The 24,738-nt window shown below is 45.4% G+C and overlaps 1 protein-coding gene across 1 annotated transcript in view; it reads left to right on the top strand.

The window, feature by feature from the left end:
* The window catches only part of BAZ2A (bromodomain adjacent to zinc finger domain 2A), a 42,153-nt gene extending 18,568 nt beyond the window's left edge, over positions 1–23,585 (top strand). Inside the window, exons 10-29 of the mRNA XM_080996572.1 lie at positions 8–128; positions 1,603–1,664; positions 2,998–3,078; positions 3,170–3,403; positions 4,988–5,242; positions 6,618–6,832; positions 7,511–7,585; positions 7,994–8,156; positions 8,817–8,876; positions 9,068–9,212; positions 10,482–11,059; positions 11,882–12,110; positions 12,623–12,778; positions 12,874–13,037; positions 13,708–13,991; positions 14,887–15,019; positions 15,390–15,536; positions 15,858–16,096; positions 16,688–16,831; positions 19,349–23,585. Of these exons, the coding sequence (XP_080852698.1) occupies positions 8–128; positions 1,603–1,664; positions 2,998–3,078; positions 3,170–3,403; positions 4,988–5,242; positions 6,618–6,832; positions 7,511–7,585; positions 7,994–8,156; positions 8,817–8,876; positions 9,068–9,212; positions 10,482–11,059; positions 11,882–12,110; positions 12,623–12,778; positions 12,874–13,037; positions 13,708–13,991; positions 14,887–15,019; positions 15,390–15,536; positions 15,858–16,096; positions 16,688–16,831; positions 19,349–19,517 (3,654 nt within the window). The 3' untranslated portion in view covers positions 19,518–23,585. The remainder of the gene's footprint in view (positions 1–7; positions 129–1,602; positions 1,665–2,997; positions 3,079–3,169; positions 3,404–4,987; positions 5,243–6,617; positions 6,833–7,510; positions 7,586–7,993; positions 8,157–8,816; positions 8,877–9,067; positions 9,213–10,481; positions 11,060–11,881; positions 12,111–12,622; positions 12,779–12,873; positions 13,038–13,707; positions 13,992–14,886; positions 15,020–15,389; positions 15,537–15,857; positions 16,097–16,687; positions 16,832–19,348) is intronic.
* The last annotated feature ends 1,153 nt before the right edge of the window (positions 23,586–24,738 follow it).

Below are 24,738 nucleotides of genomic sequence, written 5' to 3' on the forward strand. Positions count from 1 at the left end.
TACTGAGAAAGCCAAGGCCAAGGAAATGCCCAAGGTGAAACGTGGCCGTGGCCGTCCTCCCAAAGTGAAAGTGCCTGACCTGCTGAGCAAGATGGATGCCAGGGTTCTGAAAAGACTGGAAGCCCAAGGTACCAGCTGGACAAGCCCCTTCTGCATGCCGGGAGCTTTCACAAGAAAGAGCTTTAGTTTGTGGCAGGAGTTGTTTGTCAGTCTCTGGAGGCAGGGCTGTTCATTCTGTGTGCCAAGAAAATTCAATTTTTGCTCTCAAAACTAAAGCATATATCAACAAGATGCATGCAAATCTGCTTATTTTACATCAGTCTCCATTTGCATGCCTTTTCTGGAAACTAATGTTTGAGTTTTTGCAAAATTTGGAATTTCTTGTCAAGGAGCGGTGTGGCAGCAGGAAGAGAGAAACGGATAAGCAAGGGGCAGTAAAAGTATATAGGTAAGAGAACATGACCGGAGACTGAGGGGAGGGGCAGGTAGCTAAACATGGCATAAAAGCTCTGCCCTGGAGGATTGGAAGTACTTGCAGACATTGTCTTCCTAGCTTTCTTTTGTGTCTTCACAGCAATGAGGGATAAAAACTTGTGCTTTATATATATTTTTAAAGACTAGCTCAGAGATTCAGGAGTAGAAATATGACTAGAATTCTATGTGGGTTGCACGCAAGCAATCTTTAAACAGATTGTGGTCAATCCTGGTGCATCATGAGTAGCTTCCAGTCAGCATTGGCTAATCTTTTCCTAACCCTCTGAGGGCTGCATGCCAGCAGCGGATGTGATCAGAAGTGTGCATGGCCAAGTTACACATGTGCGTTCACACAAACGTACACACACTCAGCATGCATACACATTCAGACCTACTCCTCGCCCCAACACACATTCAGGCAGACAGATAGATAAACAGACAGGTCCTCTGAGTGGCAGTACGGCTGCGGGGGGTGGCAGGGAGAGGAAAATGCTCTCTCTACTTACCTTTCAAAGACATGGGTTATGGCTAGGAGGAAACGGGAAGGAGCACTGCTGCTTTCCTGAACACAGACCTCCCATCTATAGCGGTGTGCCTGAGAGAGAAGTGGTGACTTTCAGGGGTGAGAAATGATTTGGTGATTCCTGTCAACTGTATCTGTACAGTTGAAAAAAACTCTAAAGAGAACATGTTGGTTTATGTCTTATCTTGGGATCTTATGTAGACTGATAGCACAGCAGGTAGTAATGAGAGATTTTGTGGTTATGGATGCTCATTCAGGGTTGCAATCATTAATAAGAGGCATTTTTGGAGAAGGATATAAAACAATTGAGATAGAGACACACTCCCCTTTTGTGTATCTTAGGAACATCACCCTAAGTCTACATCTTTTGGAGAAGTGGTACCTTATGTAAAGCAGCCTTACCCCACCTAGTGCCCTTCAGATGTTGTTTGACAACAGCTCCTCTAATTCCTGATCATGGATGGAGTTTTGCTCCCAAAATCTGGAGGGCACCAACTTTGGGAAGCCTGCTATAAAGCATAAGGATACTATTAGGTATGGAATGGCGGGCTGTTCTAGTCTCACAATTTTTAAAAAATTCCCTCATTCTCCGTTTGTATTTGCAGAGGTACTCAGTGATGAAGATAAGCTGAAGATGAGCAAGATCAAAAAGAAAATGAGGCAAAAGGTACATACAGTAGAACAGGACAGTGTATTCTTGGTGGGAAGGGGTCACAGTATTCTCTCCCTATGCAAGAGGGGGATGCTTTGGGGATGAAAGGAGCATTTCCCAAGCTGAAGGGGTAAAGTGGGGGGGGGGGTGATGAGAGCTTCCTTCTTTGGTTGCCAGTAAGGATGTTTGTGTACCCCAAGACAAACATTCCAAATTGCGCACCCAAGTCTGGAATATGTCCAAGTCAGTTGGCATAAGACTGCTTTCACATTTTAAAAGGATGGATTTATTTATTTTTTGGCAAAGGATTTGAATTGCATAGTGGAATGCAGAAAAAAAAATTACATGGGTTTGTATTTTAGGGACAGGAAAGCAAGGAATAAGTTTCCCACTGCTTGTGCGCTAATTCGGTGCGATTCTAGGCATTTCTCTACAGTCATGAGGGATAGAAGCATTTACTCACAGCTGAGATGCTCAGAATGCCAAATCCCACCATTGATTGTGTGGTGAATCTAAGCAGTATGTGAATGTATGCTACCCTAGTTAGCTGTGGAACGGGGCATTAAGGGTCTGTCCCTTGGGCTTGGCTGGAAGCTCCAGCTGCTGCAAAATGTTGTGGCTAAACTCTTGGTGGGGACACACTACCAGTTCATAACTGCAGTCCTTAAAAGTTTGCACTGACTGCTTGTATATTTCTGGGCAAGTTTAAGGTTCTTTTATTAATTTCCAAGGCCCTTAACAACTTGAGTGCAGGATACTTGAAGGACAGCCTGATTCCTTATATCCCTGCCTGATCACAAGATATGCAGGGGAGTCTCTGTTATTGATCCCTCCTCGCTCAGCTTGTATCCACTAGGAGCCGTGTTTATTGTGGGCCCAATTCTGTGGAGTCCCCTCCTAGCTGAGATCAGACAAGCCCCCTCTCTGTTGAACTTACAGGTTCTTGACAAAGAGCTTTCTATTCAGTTAGATATTTTAAGTAAGTTGTGTGAGACTTCTTTTAGGTTTTTACCTGTGGTTTTTACTGTTTAAAACACCTGTTTTATTATTTGACTGATATGTTGTCAGTGCAGTGATGCATTTCTTTATTGCTTTGTAAAGCACTTGGAAACCACATTTACATTGAAAAGCAGTCTATACATATTGAAAATAAATTAATGAAATATAGGAAAAGAATCTCCCAGTTAAGCTGAAAAGCAGTCAAACTTTAATTGATAAATGTTCCTAGTAAATGTTTTGGGAGCTAGTACTGTAAAGACAGCAATGGCTTTCACCTTCCCCTTAGGTTTCTTCTTTTTGAGTGGATTCTCTCCTTGACAGAATTCCTCATGCTTATTTTTTTCCATAGGTGCAAAATAAGCAGAAGCAAGAGGCCAAGGCACTCAAGCCCAAAGAGGTCAAGGCCAAGGAAGTAAAAAAGAAGCCGAAGGTGGGTCAGGAATGGCCCTTTGAAAAGTTGGAAGGTTGGCAGGTCCTGAATAATTGCATGTAAACCTTGCCATGTCTCTCCTCCTCTCCAGGTAAAGAAGGAAAAGAACAAGCCAGAAAAGAATAAGCCAGAAAAGCTGAAGGAGAAGGCAAAGCTGAAAGAAAAAGTGAAGCCCAAGGAAAAAAAGCTGCCAGTACCAGCCAAGGTTCCCCGAAAGGTGGATAAGAATCTTCTAGCTCGGCGTCAGGAAGAACGACAGCGGCAGCAAATGATTCTGGAGGAAATGAAGAAGCCCACTGAAGATATGTGTCTAGGGGACCACCAGGTGCATAGAATTGCTTGGCTTTTTAGAGGTTGGGAGACAGCCCCCTATTCCATTCGTTTATTTATTTATTTATTTATTTAAATCAGTTTTTATTTTTTTAAAAAAATGTATTGTAAAACAAACAAATAAGCATGGAAAAGAACATATAGCGTCTCCACTTCCAATTCACAGTGTCTTTTTCACAGTTTGCTTATTTTCGGTATGAGATACTGTTGTCATAGGCATTGGGAGGAAAGAGGGGAAAGAGATGGGGACATAATGATCTGATTGAATCTTATTGGATAATGATCTATTGCATAATGCTTGTGCAGGGTTTTTTGTGTCAGCCTCACGTGGGTAGGTCCTTTATAAAATTATTTATTTTTGTTGGCATTGCGAGGGATTGGGGGGTCCGGAGGGAGGTTGGTTGATTGCAGTATGGTTTGGACAATCTCACGAAAGTTGGGGTGGATTGGCATTAAGGGTAGAGATGGGGAAGAAGAGTCATGGGCAAAGGTGGGTAGAGAAAGCTGTGTAGGTAGTTGAAGCCCTGCCAACTGATGAAGGAAGCCCTAAGCATCTCCTTATCTTCTAAACGTCTGCCAGACTATTAACTATCCTGTACAGCTTTGGCTAGAATTACATGATACATAAAAGCAGAGCCACTATTAAAAATAGCAGTTGAATGTTGAATTCCTACCTTCACCTCTTAATATCTAGAGGAGCTTGCCAGTGTTATGAAGTCACGGTATGGTATGTTTCTGTGCTGCATGCTAACAGTAGCAAATAATGCAGCATAGAACAGTGCACCATGCCTATACCATGCTGTTCCAAATATTATGAAGGGGAAATTTTCAAACCTGTAGCAGCTGTGTGTTTATTGTAACATGAAAGTCCTCATCCCTTACCAAGACACTCCCGCCCAAGCAACACTATTTTGTTGTGTAGCATCAGCTTAAGGGGTCTTCTGGGTTTACCACAAAATGATATCTGGCACTGAAACTGAGGCGGTGACTCTGGCTCAGATGTTTACATCTCAGGATGCCAGTTTTCTGCACCAGATTCCTTAATTGTACCAATACTAAACAAACAATGCATTTTTGTCTAAATATGCGAACCTTTCAGTACTTTCCTATATTTGCTCAGTTGAGACACTTGATTGTCTCACAACATTGTTCTGTCACCTATGGCCAATTATAAGACTTTAGCGTCTGATATAGTGTTTTGTCATATATTTACTGGGTTGATCATTTAGTTCTTCCACCAAAAGGCTAAGATTGTCTGAGCTATTCAGTTCTATCTCACTGAGACACTAAAGTATTTTTCTGTGGCATTTGAGTTCTTCTCTGTATCTATTCATGTTGCTGAATGGACTTGATCTGGTGGAATTTAATATAGTTTGAGACAGGGAAATCTGGGCACCTGGCTTTGGAGGGCTGGCAGGCTTTCCACACTGGGAAAATGTTCTCTGATTTTCTACCTTGTTAGACATTGTATATTATCAGCCTTTCGTGTGGCTGAGTTGCAGTATGAGCAGGGCTAGCTATTCTGCTAGATCACAAGTCTGTACTGATGCTCTCTGTACTGATATTTTGTCTTTCCCAGCCTCTTCCAGAATTTTCTCGCATCCCTGGATTGGTTTTGCCCAGCCATGCTTTCTCAGACTGCTTAGCCATTGTGGAATTCCTACACAACTATGGCAAGGTGCTGGGCTTTGATGTAGCCAGGGAGGTCCCCAGTCTGAGTACGCTGCAAGAGGGCCTCTTCAATGTAGGCGATAGTTTGGGTGAAGTGTTAGACCTCCTGGTGAAGCTGGTGAAGGCTGCACTGTATGATCCTGGCCTCCCTCCCTTCTGCCAGGTAGGCCCATGTATGTATGTTCTGGGTCACATCAATCTGCATGTTTGAATATAAGAAATCATATGGACTGAAGTACTGGTGTGAAAACGGAATGGGTTTGTAGTCTGGTGCATGCCGAATATTCTAGTGGTATAATCAGAGCTCTGTGTGTGTGTGTGTGTGTGTGTGTGTGTGAGAGAGAGAGAGAGAGAGAGAGAGAGACATATAGTTTAGACAACCCCCCAATTTTGCACCAAGGAAAATTGAATACATTTGCACAATTTCTCTTATTTTTGCATATTCTGAGTTCACTATGAGGAAGGGCAGCAAACTGTGCAAAGCACTGAAACTCTGCCCCAAACGCCGAGAATCTGTTTCAACAAGCCTTCTTTCTTCTGAGATGTTAGTAGGCATTGCCTACACACTTTTATGCAAACGAAAAGCTCAGAAAGCTAGAAAAACATTGTAGATTTTTAATTGAAATGAAAGCTGAGAGTCTCAGGAAGCTGCACCCAATACCACATTATGCAAGTTTCCTGTTCTCCCGTGGAATTGTGGTATACATGCAGGCCTGGCTATTGTGGTTTTTTCCTGTATCTACTTTGTGAGTAGGATGTAGACTAGATTGCTGTCTATGGAGGATAGGAAGAAGCATCATTGTCAGGGATGCTGGCTTGCTATAGCTGCAAGCCTGCTGCTAGTGGCAGACTATGGCTTGCAGTGCAGGTTCCTGAGAATAGAATTTTTCATTTTATTTTATTTTTAAAAAAGAATGCTTCTAGCATTCAAGGTTTCAGGGAGAACTTAAAAGTTGCATGGAATTATCTGCCAAATATTTTTATGAGAGGGAGCTTGGAGGGAGGCTTCATTGACCATGGTGTGAGATCTTCATGGCTCTTTTCCTCCCCAGTGATCTATTTGCATCTGTTCTACTTATTGCCATCAATTCTATCTAGCCCTATGTAAACTTGTACTTTAAAGGGTCGAGGGAGGCAGCTTAATCAAAATTCTGCGCCAAGAAAAGAGAAATTGTGTGAAATCTGAAACCTGCAAATTGGACGTATTAGCACATTTGCCTGTTTCGCTTAGAACCGTTGTTCTAACCATGGGGCAGTCTCAATACATTATGGACCCAACACATATTGCCAGCCATACTCTTGTTCTATTTTTTTTTAAAAAAAAGAACAGTTTAGAGTTGACATTAAGGTGGTGGAGGTGGCTAATTATTACCCAGCTGTCATGAACAGATCACTCCCTAGTGAGGTTTGGCTTGGTGGTAGTAGTTTTCTCCTACAGGTGGTGGTAGTTTTCTGAAAGAGTCTTGAATGCTGTGCAGGATGTTCCTGTTGGCATGGCAGACACATCTTGATTATTGTCCTCTCCTTTCTTCTGCCAGTCGCTGAAGATCCTCGGCGAGAAACTCTCTGAGATAAGCCTGAACCGTGACACTGTGTCTGAGATCCTTCGCTGCTTCCTCATAGCCTATGGGGCAGATGAGAACCTATGTGACTGCTTGCGCACTAAACCCTTCCAGGCACTAGCCCCTGACAAAAAGGCTGCCGTGCTGGCCTTCCTCGTCAATGAACTTAACAGCAGTGCCCTTATCATCAAGTAAGTGGTGATAGCTCAGGCAAGTTGCTGAGTTGTGTCTCTCATGGCCATATTATTGTGACAGTCTGAGCTCTTAATATGTAGATATGGATGGGGAGGCATCCTCCCCCATGATACTATCTTACTCTCTTGAGCTGAGAGAGGAAAGCAAGCAGAGGAGCTAGATGGTTCAGCATATCTTAGATGCTTAGTGACCACAGTAAGGTTGCACGGCTGTAGGCAGGGACTATCTTGTTCATTGTTGATTTTATGCAAGCTGCACTGGGAGCATTTTTTGACTGAACATTGGGGCAAAAATGCTGTTAAATAAATAGATAAATGGTTTCGTGCACTTTAGCATGTGGCCACCCAGATTGCACCCGAGCTTTGTGTAGAAAACATGCTGAACAGAGAACAAATTGTTTTCTGGGAAGATACCACTGGGAACATATTAGAATAGTATTGGACGTCCAAATGTCCCTACATAAGCTTTGCATGTCTGCCTTAAAGAAATGAGTGGCTAGCTTACTCTTCCGCTGACAGGTTCTCTTGTAGACTGGACTGTGTATGTGTAGTGGGGTGGGTAATGGATCTTGAATGAGCATTGTGCATATATTGATAAAAAGGGAATATTTTCCAATTCTCTGCAGTTGAACCCCACCCCACTTCTCTTTCTAATTTTTTGTTTAACTCTTGCAGTGAAATTGACAAGACCCTAGAGAACATGTCTAACCACAGGAGAAATAAATGGATCATTGAAGGAAAGCTGCGCAGGTACATATCCATGGATTTAGTTTTGACCCAGTGTAACCAGAAAGCTCAGTGGGTGTGGGAGGGGCACTTAGATGAAGAGGGCTGAGATCATTTCACTCTTATATTTATTTAAATCAAGTAATCTCTGGTGGTGTGGAATCTTACTGTGACTATAGGAGCCAAAGTGATTATTGATTGCTTTATTTTCCATCTTCTTGGATTTACCAGAGGATTTCCCCTCTGGTTCCCCTCCCTTTGGTATGTGGGTCACCTAAGGAAATAATTCCAGATGGCTAGTAGTTGTGCATCAGCTCATGCAGGCGCAGTAGCTGGATAACGCTTGCCCTGAGTCTCAATCCCAGAGTCCCTCGCTGTAATGTATTGTGTCCCTTTTCTCTCCATTACTGGTGCCTTGTTGTTGCACTGTAGGTTAAAGATTGCTCTAGCCAAGAAGACAGGACGCCCCGAGTCAGAAATCACAGGCTTGGAGGAAGGGCGGTGGCGACGGAGCTCACGCATCAATGAAGAGAATGAGGACATGGAAATGGAGGAGGAGAGAAGCAGAGCATGCAGGACACGGAAAGACAATGAGGTAGGTGAAGGTGTGAGCGAGTAAACTGAGAAGGGCGTATGCAGCGTCCCTGAATATCTGTTCTAATAGCAAAGTGCAGGTTTGAAGGGAGCAGTGTTGGTCATACGGCATGAGATGCAGGACAGTTTGAGCAATAACATTTATTGGACCAACTAATTTTATTTTATTTCATAAAATTTATACACCGCTTGATTGCAAAAAAACCTCAAAGCGGTTCGCAAAAAGATAAAACAATAAAATCAAGAGAAATTCACAACCATCCTTGAAAACATATAAAAGTTAATATTTTAGAACAGATTTAAATTGCCTCTGCTTTCTAATAACTTCAAAGTAGTGTGACCCTTGGTAAAAATCATGTTCGGCCATGGACATTGAGGCAGATCTAAGCTTGTCAAAACGACCAGTTCTTTTAGCAAGATGCAAGAGTCTTAAGAAGTGAGTCGATATTCTCTGTGTTGCCTTTTGTAGAATAAGAGGGCTCCCCCCGTCTCTTAGTGGATTTTGCAACTTCATAAGTTGCAGCAGCTGGATCCTCCCTTCCGCTCATCACTTCCCACTTTCTTCTTTCTAGCATCTTTTTTAATGTATCCAAAGCAATTCAGCCTAGATTTTCTGGGAAACACGAGGGTTTGGCTCTAAGTTATCTTCTTTCTTTCCCAGCATGACACTCCGGTTTCCAGTGTGCCTGAGCTGGAGAGACAAATTGAAAAGCTTTCCAAGGTAAATGCTTGTATTTGAAAAGATAAGTACAGAATGGAAGGAGCTGTAGTAGCAGCTAGACTTTAAAGTGTATATTGGCGATTGTCAGTAGAATAATCAGGGAGGTGTGTTACTCTTTGCTGTGGTAACCAGAGCTTTGCACAGGCACTTTATAACACATGGTGCTCTTGCTGGTCTCCTCCTTGCTGCAGCGCCAGATGTTCTTCCGCAAGAAGTTGCTCCATGCTTCACAGCTGTTACGGGCTTCATCCCTGGGGCAGGATCGATATCGACGTCGGTATTGGGTGCTGCCTCACCTAGGTGGGGTCTTCGTAGAAGGTTGTGAGGTTTCAGCAGGTATGTAGAGCCTAAGATGTACAAAGGCTAAACCACTTGGGGCCATGATAGTTGAGGAACTCCTGTTCCTATATCGTCCTGACTCAACATTTAAGTTCTCCTGCGGGGAGGGGCTCCTTGGGAGCTATACATTATGTGAGGATGTTGGAGAGAGCCTTGGAATTCTCTCCCTTCGCCCAGAGGCCCAGGAGGCACCAATGGCGGCTTCTTTTCAGCGCTCAATAACAACCTGACTCTTCATGCAGGCATTTGGAATGTACTGGTGGCATTACTGAGTTGGGGTCTGCCTATTAGTTTATTTTACAGTTTATTGATATGCGATTTTTTAGTTCCTGTTTTATCGTACAAATTGTGGTTTTTGTTAATATGTGCCTCGCCCTAATAGTTATTTTATTTTTATTTATCGGTTTGCTTTTTTATTACAAAGCAAGAGATGGCACTGTAGATCCCGGTCTGACGAGGAAGAACCCATGTTTCTTGCGGTGTTCCGTGTTTTTTTGTGGGGTGGCTCCCTCCTCAGAACTTGGGGCCACGAGGATTGTTGCAGCTGGCAAAATAGATCAGAATTAATGGGCTAATTAGAAAGAGCCATGGGACAGCTCAGAATTTGGGGCAAGAAGAGCAGAGTAGAAGTGGGAAGTGGAGCCAGGAGGGTTGTATGTCTGTTTTTAAATCTGTGGGCCACATATCACTTTTTAAATTGAAATGCCAATTTGACTGAAGTTTGCTGAGGGTGCAGAGGCAGCATGGGATATATTTGGATGGGTGGAGTAATTTAATAGGGCATTATATCTGCGAACTAAATCGCACTTTAGACTTCAGCTGTATATAACATTTGGCCAATGACTCCCTTGTTGAAAAGCTGATGCTTGATCTTTCGGGCGCTAGCTGCTTTTTCTCTCATTGTTCTACCCGCTCAAGAAAGCTGCACCCACACCCACAAATGATTTGAATCAGTGTTTATCTTGCAGTCAGGGGGTGGAGGCAGGGAAGATAATTTCCAAAAGAAAAAAGGTCTGCTGTACCTGTGCTTGCCTCCTTCACTCCATACAGAGATGAGGAAGCAGTGGCCCTTTAGGTGACATTGGACCTTCCCAACTCCCATCATCTCTAACCATCAGCCATGCTGCTTGGAGCTGATGGAAGAGCATCTGGAGGGCCACAGGTTCTCCCCGCACCCACCCCTGACATTGTATTTTTGAGATAAGTTTTTAGCACCATCTTGTGGCGAAACCTAGGGAGATATCATTTTTGTTGCCTCCCAAGCAGCTTCCCCTGAGACACCCAAGAACGTGCCAGAGAAGGAAGAGGCCCTGAAGGAGGAAGAACCTGAGGCATTGCCCATCAAACAAGAGACCACTGAGACTCCACCGGTTACTGATTACGTAAATGGCACAACTTCTTGGTCATGGAGCCGGCCGTGGAGGGACAATATGCTGCTGCCTGAGTCGTCGGAGCCCAAGTTGCCAGAGCCCGCCCCCATGTCTGTCAATGGATTTTTGGAGGATTGTGTGCCCATGGGCCAATCCCAGCATGACCTCAGCCAGTCGGCCTTCCTGTCCTGGCTCAGCCAGACACAGCAGGCATCCTCTCTGCTCAACAGTTCTGTGCTTACCCCAGACAGCAGCCCTGGCAAAGGGGACCCGTTACCCCCAGATGAGCTGCCAGACTCTGCCGCAGAGGATGAAAGTGCCACAGAAACACAGGTTGCCTGGTTCAATCTGCTGCCCCGGGCATCCTGTAATGACTCTCCAATTACTACCTCCGTTGAACAACCCTCTATAAAAGCTGCCCCCCATACCTGCAAGCCCCCGACCAGGGACCAGTCAAAGGCCTCGACCCGGCAGGTGAGTGTCATCTAGAGACCTTTCATTACCAGGAAATGCAAGCTCCAATTCTGATCTTGCCTGGATCAGTGGAGGAGCAAAGGACATGGTGCCTGCATTAATACAAGGAATTGAATGCAGGGCCTTTACCTGAATCCTGGGGACAGTTCCCTGTGAGTGGTCTGTTTCCATGTAACAACTAGAGCATGGGGTTGGTGGTGGTAATGCTATTTCTGAATTGCTTTGCATTTCTTATCTGTTCAAGGTAGGAACTATCAGACAGGAAGCTGTAATGTCAGGAAACTACTGTTCATAGAGAATCGGACAAAAAGTAATAGATTAGAATTCAAGAGGTAGATTTAGAGTTGTCATCAGGAAGGATTTCCTAACCGTGAAAAGTCATTTAGAATGAGCTTTCTCGTTGAGTGGGTAGATCTCTTCCTGCGAAGCTTTCAAGCCAAAAGTGGAAGTGGCATCTCTCAAGAGATGCTTTAGGTTATAAGATTGCCCTGCCTCAGGACACAACTTGGTATAGATAAACTATAACATCCTTTGTTGATCTCATTGTCCTCTATCTAGTTATCCTCTTACCCTGCTAATATACACCATTCCCTGGTGCCTTCCACTCGTATATAATAGCTAGCAATAAGACAACAAATGACTTCAGATAAGGTAGTAGCTGAGTTTTTTCAAGCCCACATAGTAACCTATAAGTGTTGGCATGATTGAAAAAACAGCCAGGCAGCTCCTTGAGCAGATGGCAACTCCACTAGAAGATTGACTTTAAAGCCCTGCTAGAGCTCAGGCCTTGTCTGATGCATCCTGATCTTTCCCTCTTCACAGCTGAACGGCCTTTCCACCGCCAGCCCAGCATTGCCACAACTGGCCTCCACCCCTCTCCATTCCAGCTCCAGGATTCACAGTACTTGCTCCTCAAGAGCCAAGGACGTCCCCGTTAAAGGCCAGGAACCTCTAGGGCAGCCGAGACGGCGGGGGCGCCCCCCTACAAAACTCTTCAAGCAAATTGAGCAGAAATATTTGACACAGTTGACAGCACAGCCTATACCTCCAGGTGAGGGAAACCTGCATCTCCTTTTCTTCTGTATAATTTGTACTATGTGCGTACTCTGAAGTTATTGATACTATGGTTTGGAAAAGGATTGTGAGGGAAGATGAAATGGTTTACCATTTGTAAGAAGACGCGACTGAGAATCCGCCATGAGTGACCATAGGTATCTCCCAACCCCTGGAAGCGTCACCCCACAGTGTCTTCAGTTTGTAGGACCTTGTAGAAACTGCCAATGCAGTTTCACCTTTTCCCCATGAGGACTAAAAAATCTGTTCTTAAGGACAACCCCCTCAAGTACTGCACTAGATATGGTTGTCTTCCACATTACTTAAAGGCTTCCTGAACCGTGAAAGCAGCTGATGTGCAGTTCCTTGCGTGCATGCTGACCTGAGACAAGACCCAGAGTGCATCATTTGGGAGCTAACAGGCATGCTGTGCGGAAACGGTGGCTTATTCAGTGGCCCCAGACTCTGAGCTGGTTCACCTCCCCCTCCCCATTCTTCTCTTCCTTGCAGAGATGCAGAGTGGCTGGTGGTGGCTGCAGGATCCAGAAGAGCTGGAAGCCGTGGTGCAGGTACTGCACCCACGAGGGATCCGCGAGAAAGCCCTGCACAAGCACCTTATCAAGCACAAGGAGTACCTACGGGAGGTGTGTGCCCGAGCTGCCAATGGTAAGAGCTTCTCATCGTATGGCTGGAGTGAGGCAGGGAGCCACGTTACCACATCCCTAACTTCTCTAATGGACTCTTCTGGTCTTCCCACCTAGATCCCATCTTCCAGACCCATCCTGAGGATTCCGCCCACCCTGTCTCTCAGGAAACCTTGGCCCAGTGGTCGATGGCTGAGCGGGCCTTTGAGGCAGACCTGTCTGTTCTGCAGTGGGTGGAGGAGCTGGAGCAGCGGGTACTCATGGCTGATCTACAGATCCGAGTAGGTACCATGATCCAGGGTAGGCTGAGTCCCTCCTGATAACTCTTCTTATTATTGTGGGTGGGTTGGGGGATGACCTCACGTTGTACAGATCACCCTGGGGGGTGCCTGCTAATCTCTAGATCTGCCGTAACAATTTAAAACATAAATTCAGATCTTTCCTTGTTTCTGGAGTTGGAAAACTGAGGAGAGAAATGACCCAGGTCAACTTAAAATCCTACCTTGGCATTTCCATTCTTGCATGTGGGCATTACTCCCCAGCTGGCACCTTTGCAGCTACACTGCCCTGCAGAAAGCTAATCAATTTGAGAGCAAAGACTTCTCTTTTTTTGTTGTGGCACCTTTAGAGGTCCATATACATTGGCAGCACCATATGATGATTCAAGCTTCTTCGTTTTGATGGGCTATCTTAAGACTGTGAGTGTTCTGGTACATGGGGGCTCCTTTGCACATCTGTGCCAGAGGCACCATCATTATTTGGTGCAAATATTTTTCATTGGCAACAGGAGTAGCACAACCTTGAAAACTGTGTACCTGCAGGACCTGGTTTCGGTTGGTACATGGAAAGAAGATTCACAAATGCATCTGGGGTTCCCAGAGTGTGTCACAACCCCCTCTTCTTCCTGCCATGCCCTGATCTCACGTTTTTTGTTTTCCACCTCCCCCCCAGGGCTGGACAAGTCCAGAACCTGATTCTGTTCGGAACGACTTGCAGTACTGTGAGCATCAGCTGGAGCTTCTGGAAGACATCACCATAAAAAACCGGCGTGAAGGACCAGCTATGAAGCGTGAAACCACCAACCCTTTAGACCTAGCTGTGCTTCGCCTGACAGAGCTAGAGCAAAACTTGGAGCGGAGATACCTCAGAGAGCCCCTCTGGCCTCCTCACGAGGTGGTGGTAGAAAAAGCTTTGCTGAGTAACCCCAGTAACCTTGAGCTGGGTACCACAGAAATGTAGGTGTATTCTTTTACTGTTGACTGAATTGCCAGGGCCTTACTCCTAATGAGAATCAGGGTCGTCTCACTATTTATAAAAAGCTTTTTTTATACCTTTCCTTTTAACCCAGGGACTCCTAAATCAGTTTACATTAAAGTAAAATAGTAAAAACCCATAGGAACTAACATTTAAAAAACCTCTTGTGGAAATGGGAGAATATGGACTTGGGGCAGGAGTCTTGATAAATTCCAGGTCTGATTGCATTGAGAAGATACTAAGATGTAAGGAAAAAAGCTGCTGCTGTTGGTTGTTTTGACATGAGGCTTTTTAGGCAATAGAAAGTGGTAAATGTGTGCATTGCAGCAAAAGTGAGAAATCTGGTGAATGTTGACATTTACCAGTAAGTCTTACGGTTTTACAAGGCCCATCAGGAAATGTCAGAAATCTTATTGGCAAGAATCTGTTTCTCTCAGGCCTGAGGTATGATAAATATCCTTTTCGCTGCATATGATGGAAATGAGAATGATTTGAACTTAAGGCTACTGACATTTAATCCTGTTAGATTTCCTTTTGGGCCTACTTAAGTCTTTGAGGCTTAACAATAAATGTCAAAGTTCACCAGATTTCTAATGTTTACCTAGCATGCTTATGAGCTAGGCGATGATGGACGTTAATGAGAACGAAATATAACAGGGATGTAGATGGTTTAGAGCAGTAAGATTCTGAGCCAGAAGCTATAGATTCCCCTGACAATTCCATCCTGGAGCTTCAGATGATGCGCCAAAGGCCTGCCATCTCTCACAGTATGTTTCCATTTGGAATGGCCCCAAAAGACTCCAAGTGAAGAATTTCCTTTGCTGGGCAGGATTGACTTCCCCCCATCGTAATGGATTGCTATTTTTTCTTCTGCAGTTCATACGAGATCACACCTCGGATGCGAACGTGGCGCCAGACCTTGGAGAGATGCCATAGTGCAGCCCAAGTTTCTCTGTGCATCTACCAGCTGGAGCGTTCTGTTGCCTGGGAGAAGTCCGTTGTCAGAGCGGTGAGGAAGGAGCACTGGGTTGGGGGTAGGAAATATAAGGAAGCGTAAATGAAGAAATCAAAGTGAACATAGGTAACTTGTGAAATCCCTGGTGCAGAGAAGAGAGTTGATCCTCCTTGTGTGGCCTTTAGAGGCACATGTGTGCTGAAGCCTGTACTAGGAGGAGATGAAGCAGCTGTGGGATCTGCAGAAAGATCTCTCTGTTCCAAAGGGGTTGGCTAGAGCAGAGCCGTGGCTTGGATGAATCTAGCTGGGAAGGAGCTCAATTTGGGGACAAGGGAAAAGGGAGAGCTCTCGGAGCTCAACTTTGGCCTTGGACCTCTGAATGTAGTGCTGGTCCTCACCCCTCCTTGTTCTCCCTGCCCTTCAGACTTGCCTAGTGTGCCGGAAAGGGGATGATGATGAGAACCTGCTGCTATGCGATAGCTGCGATCGTGGCTGCCACCTCTACTGCCACCGGCCCAAGATGACCGAGGTGCCGGCCGGTGACTGGTTCTGCTCCCTCTGCATCGCTCAGGTGCTGGCTCCATGTGGGCTAGAATCTGTCCCATCCCAAACTCTTCGATACTTCCTCCTTGACTGGCAGGGCTTCCTTTGCTCCACAATTTGTACTGAGATGCATTCCAAGGGAGGGAGTGTTGAATGTTGGAGCGTGTGGGGAGTGTGCAACAGTGTGGGACCGTGCCGTATCCCTAGCAGATAGCTCTAGGCTTTTTGTGCTGCCTTTGGGAAACCCTTCCCTGAAGTGGGATTCCTAAATTCACCAGTTTATGGTTCTTTACTTCCCTCTCTCTCACACACACATCCCTGTCGTCCCTACAATTTCTCTATGGTACAGATGCAAAGAGAATACCAGGATGACTATGGCTCTCCACGACGCGGCAAGAAAAGAAAAGGTGGAAGTTCCGGGGCTTTTTTTGGAAAGGAGGAGCTCAGGCCCCGATCTCGGTCAGCAGCAAACCAGCAGCGCAGTAACTTGGCCAACGTACCGCCCCGATACTCGGGTGAAGGCCTATCTCCTTCCAAGCGAAGAAGAGTGTCTACACGAGGCCAGAGTGCCGACCTCACCTTCTGCGAGTAGGTGTCACCTCCCCTGGTGTCCAGGGGAGAAGGGTGTGGAGCAGAATATGCCATAGGGATAAGCTTTCAGTTAGGTTTGAATGGAGAGGAGAAAGGACCATTTGCTCTAAGACTTGCTGTGGCCTAGAGATTCAGAAGCAGAGTGGCGCCTGGAGCATCTGAGGGCTGTGGAAGGCTTGTAAATCCCTTTTGCTTTCCCTGGGATTTTTGCATCTGCCACGCATAGAGACATCCACAGCGGACATGGGGTGAAGCAGCCCCACTCTGTGAGGGGTTTACATTGGGCTTCTGCAGCAGTTGTTTCCTCTCAGATGTGCTGTGGCCCAGAGATTCAAAGCAGAGAGGCAGCTGACAGGAAACCTTTGCCCACCAGAGCAACCCTTGCCTATTTAGTTGAATTAGTAAGAACCTCTTCGGTTAGTAGGCGATCCTACTGAATTTATTTGAATGATCCAAATAAATAATTTGGTTAGAGTGTCAGTAAATCCACTCTAGGGCTGCTCCTGCTCATTGGGAGGCCTTCTCAGCTTGACCAATAAGCTCTCCAGTTTCTTTAGCCCTGACTCTATGTTGGCCCCTTTTTGTCAGGATCATCCTGATGGAGATGGAATCACATGAAGCTGCCTGGCCTTTCTTGGAACCAGTTAACCCCCGGCTAGTGCCTGGCTATCGGAAAATCATCAAAAACCCTATGGACTTTGCCACCATGAGGGCACGGCTGCTGCGTGGCGGGTGAGTCCAGGGAAGGAGCTTGCTGGTGGCAGGGCCAGCTCAAGGCGTTTGCAAATCCAAATGGCGCTCGCACAACCCCTTTCTAATTGTGGGGGTTGGTCCTGGTTGGAGGGTTTTGTGTGCTACAAATGGGGTAGTTTTATGCAGGTAGAGCTAGCGTGCGCCTCATGGTGGTCCCATGCAGTGTGCCACAGCCCTTGGGCCGGGCTTCTTTTGCAGAGTTACAGTGGTGCCTCGCAAGACGAATGCCTCGCTAGACGAAAGGGTTTTGCGTTTTTTGAGTCGTTCCGCAAGACGAATTTCCCTATGGGCTTGCTTCGCAAGACGAAACATCTTGCGAGTTCTTGCGAGTTTGTTTCCTTTTTCTTAAAGCCGCTAAGCCGTTAATAGCCGCTAAGCCGCTAATAGCCGTGCTTCGCAAGACGAAAAAACCGCAAGATGAAGAGACTCGCGGAACGGATTAATTTCGTCTTGCGAGGCACCACTGTACTAAACTTGAGGTCTCCAGAGGGCTTACTGAGGGAAAGGTGATGCTGCGCAGGGAAGGGAGTGTGTGACGAGGCCTGCCTTGGGGGGGCCAAGCATTGTGACGTAGGAATGGCAGAGGTAGTGATCGCAAAGCTGGTGTCCTTTGCGGTCATGCAAAATTTGAGTTAAAACTTTTTAGAAAAAAGGCGCAGTGTCTTATCCACCACCTGGGCATGATATTGGAAGAGATTTTTTCAAAAAAATAAATCTTGAGGGGTGGTAGCTGTATCAGTCTGCTTCAGAAAAACCATCCAAGAGTGCTGTAGCATCTTGAAAACTAACCCCTTTATTAATGCATGAGATTTTGTGGACCAGAGTCTGGATGTATGGAGCATTGCCCCACGTTGGCAGGAATAGACAGTGGTACCTTGGGTTACAGACGCTTCAGGTTACAGACTCCGCTAACCCAGAAATAGTACCTTGGTTTAAGAACTTTGCTTCAGGATGAGAACAGAAATTGCACGGCAGCGGCATGGCGGCAGCGGGAGGCCCCATTAGCTAAAGTGGTACCTCAGGTTAAGAACAGTTTCAGGTTAAGAACAGACCTCCAGAACGAATTAAGTTCTTAACCCGAGGTACCACTGTATATGCAAGATCGGACTATATTTAAGTTTCATCAGAATTGTCACAGTCTGTACTTTTAGAAATTTATTTCCCTCTGATTTCACGGCTTTATTTCCCCCTCTTCCACACCCATGTGTATATACTTGCCAACTTGGAAAGCACCTACATCTGATGAGCTGGACTCTTGCTCATGAAAGCTTACACCACAAATAAATTTGTGTTAGTTCTTAAGATGCCACAAGATCTTTCCTTTCTATTTCTTACAGTGTAAATTAAGGTCTCAGACTTGAGAAACCTTCCTGTCAATTAGCCTGCCGCTAGCTGCTCAAGCTCAGCAGCCTCCTCCCTTTCCTAATGACACCTGCAAATGGTGGTAGCCCAAGCAAGGGAAAGACTGGTGGAATTGCAATCCTGTAGGGAGTCATTTCTACAGCTGACAGGTCCCAAATCCAAATTACACCATAGCTTAATGCTGTTGAAAAAGAAGCTGGTGCAATTAGCGTTGGACTGGAGCCTGGGAGAGCAGGTGTCGAATCATAGAATTGTACAGTTGGAAAGGACCCTTGGGGATCTAGTCCAACCCCCTGCAGTGCATGCAGGAATATGTAGCTGTCCCATACAAGGATTGAACCTGCAACCTTGGCATTATCAACACTACGCTCTAATCAACTGAACTACAGTGGTGCCTCGCAAGACGAAATTAATTCGTTCCGCAAGTTTTTTCGTCTTGTGGTTTTTTTGTCTTGCGAAGCACGGTGTCAGAAAAGTTTTGGAAAAGCTTCAAAAATCACCAAAGTCTTCAAAAACCTCAAAAAAGGCTACCACACCGCGTGCTATGAGTTGCTCCTCGAAGTCAAGTCGCAACTGTATTAACGGTTTTAAGAAAAAGGAAACAAACTTGCAAGATGTTTCCGTCTTGCGAAGCAAGCCCATAGGGAAAATCGTCTTGCGAAGCAACTCAAAAAACCAAAAACCCTTTCGTTTTGCGAGTTTTCCGTCTTGCGAGGCATTCGTCTTGCGAGGTACCACTGTATTGAGTGCTGATTCAAAAAGCACGATCCCCACTAAGTTATTAAGCTCACTAGGTGACTTAAGACTAGACCCTACCTCACAGGGTTGTTGTGGAGGTAGAACAGGGAAAAGGTGCACTACTTGGAGGAAAGGCATGGTATAAATGTAATAACATGATAATAATCTGCCCCTGCATTCTAGCCATTGGGAAGAAATGAAGGAAGGGGAGGGGAGAGCTTGAGAGGAGGGTGATTCACAGTAACTCAGAGCCGGCTAAAGCAGTGTGCATTGAGACTGCCCTCACCACCAAGGGATAGGATTGTGGTGTTGCAGGGCGCCTGCAGTTTCTGTCCGAGTGCTGGACGTCTTAGCTGCTTCCAGGAAGCTGACTGCTGCTCTCTTTGTCCTCCGCAGGTACACAAGTTGTGAGGAGTTTGCTGCTGATGCTGCCCTGGTGTTCGACAACTGCCGGACCTTTAATGAGGATGAGTCCGAGGTGGGCAAGGCAGGGCTGACCATGCGCCAGTTTTTTGAGAGCCGGTGGGAGGAGTTTTATCAGGGAAAACAGGAGACAAACCCATGAAGCTGGCAGAATGGGGAGAGATGAGAGGAGCCAAAGGCGAAGCCCTCCCATTTCAAAACCCTGTGCTGCACACTGTCTCTTCTGGAGCTCATCTTGCTACCTGCTGATTAATGTTTCCCCCTCTCACAATGATTGGACTTGGATTGGCATTTAACGATGGGGCGGCTTCACTCACCGCCTGGATCCTCAGAAGCCCCCCCCTCCTCACTTCTTCCCTCTAAACAACACAAACTCTCTGAACTGTGTAAGCCAAAAAAAAAAAGTTTCCTTTTTTTCAAATGGAGAAACAACCACCCACAACCCCAGCTTAGCTGGGGCTATTTAATAATAGCAATAGTTCTTAGTGAATGTGTAAGAACACTTTTTTCTGTGCAGTGTCAGTACCATGCATTAATGGCCAGTAACGTGAACGTTAAGTTTTTCTCCTTTTTAGAGTCGCGTTGAAAATGTATAAAGCAGATCACTCCTGCCTCTGGGAATGACAACCTTGATGACACTGAAACATGCTGCTTCTACTCCCCACCCCTCCCCACCCCTTTGCCCTTTCCAACTCTGTCTCAACCAGCCTCTTCTCCCCACCACTGCTGAACAACCACTGTAGCTGTGGACGGTTCCTTCCCCCAGTTTCCAATGATCTTTCTGAAACCAAGGGTATATGGCTTAGAGCTGGTGTTCATCTGGAGGAGTTGGGATGTTGAGGTACTTCTGCCCATGTGAATGCAAGATGTACTCCCTTCTCAAGGGTATCACCCCTGTGAGCCACATTCTCTTGGTTCAACTAAGATGGGCTGCTTCCAGAGGGGTGGTCATAGCTTGAGCTCTTTGTATGAAATTGGGATCTTGCATTCCTATATTTGGTTAATCTACATCACCCCCCGCCCCCCGCTCAATATTGGTTTATTCCAGATTTAGTTTCTAAGGGAGTTGAACAAAATGGGAATAATCCAGAACGAGTGTGTACCAAGAAGACAGTATCAACCAGATAATCCCCCCTCATGCAAACCACAGTTTAGCTGGATGAACCTTCCTGCTAGCCTCTTCCCCACCCCTGATTCCACAGGGAACACTTCAGCAGGGGCAGCTCATGAGTCCATTGCAGTGCCCAAGTCTCAGCTGCAAGAATACAGCTCATTTCCCCCTCTTAGTTGTGGGTAACATTGCTGGATTGTATCACTAGGCTTCAAGGGACCAAAGTAAAGGAGCTTGCGGGAGTGGGGTTGATGTAACCTGCGTTTTGGGAGGAAGGATTTTCTGATGCCCCCTTCCAGCTCTTCAGAAGATCATGTCATGGGATTCTGGCCTTATTGAGTGTTGTCCCCACCCTGTCCCCTGTCCCCCAACTGCCCCAGCGTTATTCCTCAGGGATGGCTACTGTCTACAAAGTTTGATCTGCAATCTATCTGTACGTTTGGTAGGATTGTTGTTTCCTGCCTTGAAACACCATTCCCAATCTATCATAGGTATTTCCTCCTTGAGACAAGATGTGGGATTAAGCCCATTAGAAGGGAGGGAAAACTGCCACCATTTCATCTTCCTCCATGTTAGGTTCCTGTCTCCTGACCATATTTTTAACCTGTGGGGTCTAAATCGTGCTGCCTCCTTTGGTTACCTTGACTGAGATTCAATTCAGAAGGGCAGCTTTGGACATTACATGCAAGTGAAAGGACAAAGTTCCTGCTTCCACCAACTATGGCCTTTGCAGAATGTCCACAACTGCCCTCAGTCTAAAGATCTGGAATTCATAGGTATTTCCTTTCAGCTTTTGTCTACAGTTTCTATATAGTATTTTACCTTAGATCGCCACTCATACATACCCCATGTGAACATTCTTAACATTTTAGCCTTTTTTCTAAACCCTTTTCCAACTGGATTCTGATGGTTTTCTGAGGAGAAATAATTGCGGTTCCATTCATCGTTATTTTTGCCACGTGGGCAAGAGTAGCCTGTTTCAATGAACTACCATTAACTCCAGTGCCAGAACCACCAAAACCAGAATTTGTTTTGAAGCTGCCTGAGCAGGTATAGGGCAGTCTGTAGAGGGTCCCACCCCCAGGCCCTGTTCCATTGAAGCAATGGATTGCTCCAGCTTTGGGGAATGATTTAACAACCCGCGCAGTCCACTGAGAACAGCTCTTGCACAAGCTTCCATGGAGATGAATGTGCAGGTGTCCGATTCTTTGCTATCCAACCTATGCAAGAGACATTCTGGTGGATTGTTGCCATATTAAAGCATGAGAAGGAGCCTGATGCGAATAAGCAGTTGTGATACTTTCTGTATTTGGGTTTCTGGTGCTAAGCGCTTGGCAGATTCAAATATTTGTGGCTGAAGCCAGGTGATCCTTCCCGCTCGCACTTGGTGCAAGCGGGAATGCGGTTTTAACAAAGTCTTTTAAAATACATGTTTAGGTCTCTAGCCTTTTTAAAAAGAAAAATACCCCAAACAGTCCACAAGGCAGTTGTTAACAAGCATAATTGGTCATCTTGTTTCTTGCAGTTCAGCAACTCTCCATCAGTCACCCCCCTCATGGTGCACGGATGCCTACTAGCAATCTGTATTTGAAGTAATAACCTGGTCCCAAAGCACCAGCCTCACACTGTTGCTGAGCAATGGTTTCTAAGGAGACTGCTGTCTGGGAAACCGATTCACCCGACCCGTATTGTATTCAGGAGTCATAGGCTTATATCCTAGTCCACCCCAGCTGCCTCTGTCCTGGAACAGGGGCGTTGCTGCCATTGGTTTTTTGCCAGTCTGTTTCAGGATGCTGGTCCAGTATTCTTGGCCGTGGTGCAGATGCAAAGGAGGCATATAGGAGAGATAAAAGAGGAAACAGCTTGTTTCTTTCACTTTTCTTCCACCACCCAGGTGGATCGGAGTGGTGGGAAGGCCATCTCCTGTAACCTTAACTCCCTAGCTGCTTTTCATACCCAGCCTAGCTCCTCAAACCATTGTAAATTACGGGTATCACTTAGGGGCAGATAAACGGCTGGCAGGGTCCCATCAGGAGATGGCTTTCCTCCCGCATTTCCACCTGTGCTACAATTGAATGAGGGGTGTGTGTGTGTTTGTGTTTTCCCCCTCCCCGCGTCGACCAATCCAGTTGCAAGAGCACTGATGTAAGTAAAATGCAGCCACAGGTGATGTAGCCTGGAGACTGAAACCTCCCTTACTGTGCTTCCTCTACCCCAACCTCACTCCCCACCCCCAGTTGTTTTCAACAAAACGTAGCCTTTTTCTATCAAATAACCTCAAACTTTATTTTATTTTAAATTTTGGGATTTTTGTTTTGTTTTGTTCTTGCTTTTAAAATAAAGAGGTAGATTTGAAGTCTATTTGAAACTGACTTTATATTATGCATAAATATTTATATTTTATCTAAACTTGTGCTGTAACAGCTTCTTTTTGTGGGTTTTTTTTTAAAAGTAATGTTTTTTCCCCTGATCTGTTGGGATTTTTTTCTCAGCTATGAGAAAGCTCTAGAGAGTTTGGAAGTGTTAATTGTTGGGCTTTTGTTTTGTTATGGAAATGTTAAAATTTTTAGATTCAAACCCTCACACCTTAAAAGAATGAATCCAGGTTTGTCCTAATCTTGATCTTCATTAGGGGAGTCAGTGTATAAAATACCTTGTTGTTTTTTGAAAGTTACATGCATTCCCCCCCCCCCAACTGGATTTTGAGAATTGCAACTAGAATAATTGGCCTTATCATCCAACTACTGGCTTTTTCTTCCCCCTTCATCTTGATTTGATATCAGAAAGGAACCAACCAACCCAACATCCTGTGAGATGCTCTGAACAGCAGGAAGAGGGGCATCACACTTTTTATATGAATAACCAAATGTGTTTGTTTTAGTGAATTTTTGATAATGTACAGTTTTTTGTGAATTTAAATTGATTTCTTTCTATATTTTTAGGACCAACCTCATTTTTAATAAGGTTTAAAAGGAAGAGAAAAAAAAATCTAGAATTCCTGTTTGTTTCCTTGTGATGTTTCCACAAGTACAGATGTTAGAGTGCTTGTCAAGTTTCAAAGAATAAACAAAAAAACAACCCACGTTTGATAGAGAAGAATGTGCTTGAGAATGTTGTCTTTTTCTCGGGGCAGGAGGGGAGGGGCGTTGCTCTGCTACAAGCTGAACATTCACCACTCTAGACACGGACTTGTTCCCCCTCCTCTGTGGCAACCTACCTCAGTACCCTGTTAAGATGTGGACCTCTGCAATGGGTGCCAGAAAGCTTGAAGATGCGTCTTTTTTTTAAATAAACCAACAAAACACACTCGTAATGTTGAAGTAGAGACTGGGCAGGGGCATCTATAGTCTATTATTTCATTGTGATACAGCAGAATTTAGGGAGGATGGTGAGTGGGGGTTCCTGGTGGACCAGTTCCTTCCAAATTGCATGATCTGTACAGGTGAGGTCACCGAATGTTTCATGGCATTGGTATCCCTGGTCTACAAGTTGGGTGTTGTTTATACAGGCCAGCTGTGTTTTGTGCCCCTGGGTTGCTCAGTTGGTTAGAGCATGATGCTGACAATGCCAAGGTTGCAGGTTCGATCCCCATATAGGACAGCTGCATATTCCTGCATGCGTTGCAGGGGCTTGGACTGGATGATTATCAGGGTCCCTTCCAACTCTAGAATTCTGTGATCTGTGATTTCTAAAGAGGACGCCATCTCCACCTTGGGTGTAAAAGGTAAAGGGACCCTGTATGTATAGCTTAAATTGGAGCTGTGTGGATCCTACATGGAGGAAGGCCCAGTCTCTACAACTGGAATCCAGCCCAGCCTTATCTGCTTTTAATTTGTCATCTGAGGTGGAAAAACCCAAAAGATCAGCCAGGCCTCTCCAGCCATGGTGGAGAAAAACATTTCCATCATGATAGCAGGCAACATTTCATGGAGGCTTTTGAAATTTGGTGCTTTAGGGCAGTGGCATTTTGATGAGGCTTGGATGCAGTGAACTATCCCAGCGACATCTTGCAGAGATATTGTAGTTTTCAGAAATCTTAAATTCTGTGGGTTTGAATGGCACCCAAAGTCCCATAGCCTGAGCCTCTCTTTACCTCCATGGTTAAGGCAGTTGCTACTCCCATTAGTGTGTATAGAAAATGGTAAAATGAACATACAGAAAAAGTTCAGTAACCACCACAGTATGGAAAGTCAATTGCAATTTTGTTTGTAGCTTGCAGAAAGATCAGTTATTCATTAGAGCTAAGTGGAAG

The sequence above is a fragment of the Podarcis pityusensis genome (assembly GCF_964106645.2).
Source record: "Podarcis pityusensis genome assembly, chromosome: 2".
Classification (NCBI taxonomy): domain Eukaryota; kingdom Metazoa; phylum Chordata; class Lepidosauria; order Squamata; family Lacertidae; genus Podarcis; species Podarcis pityusensis.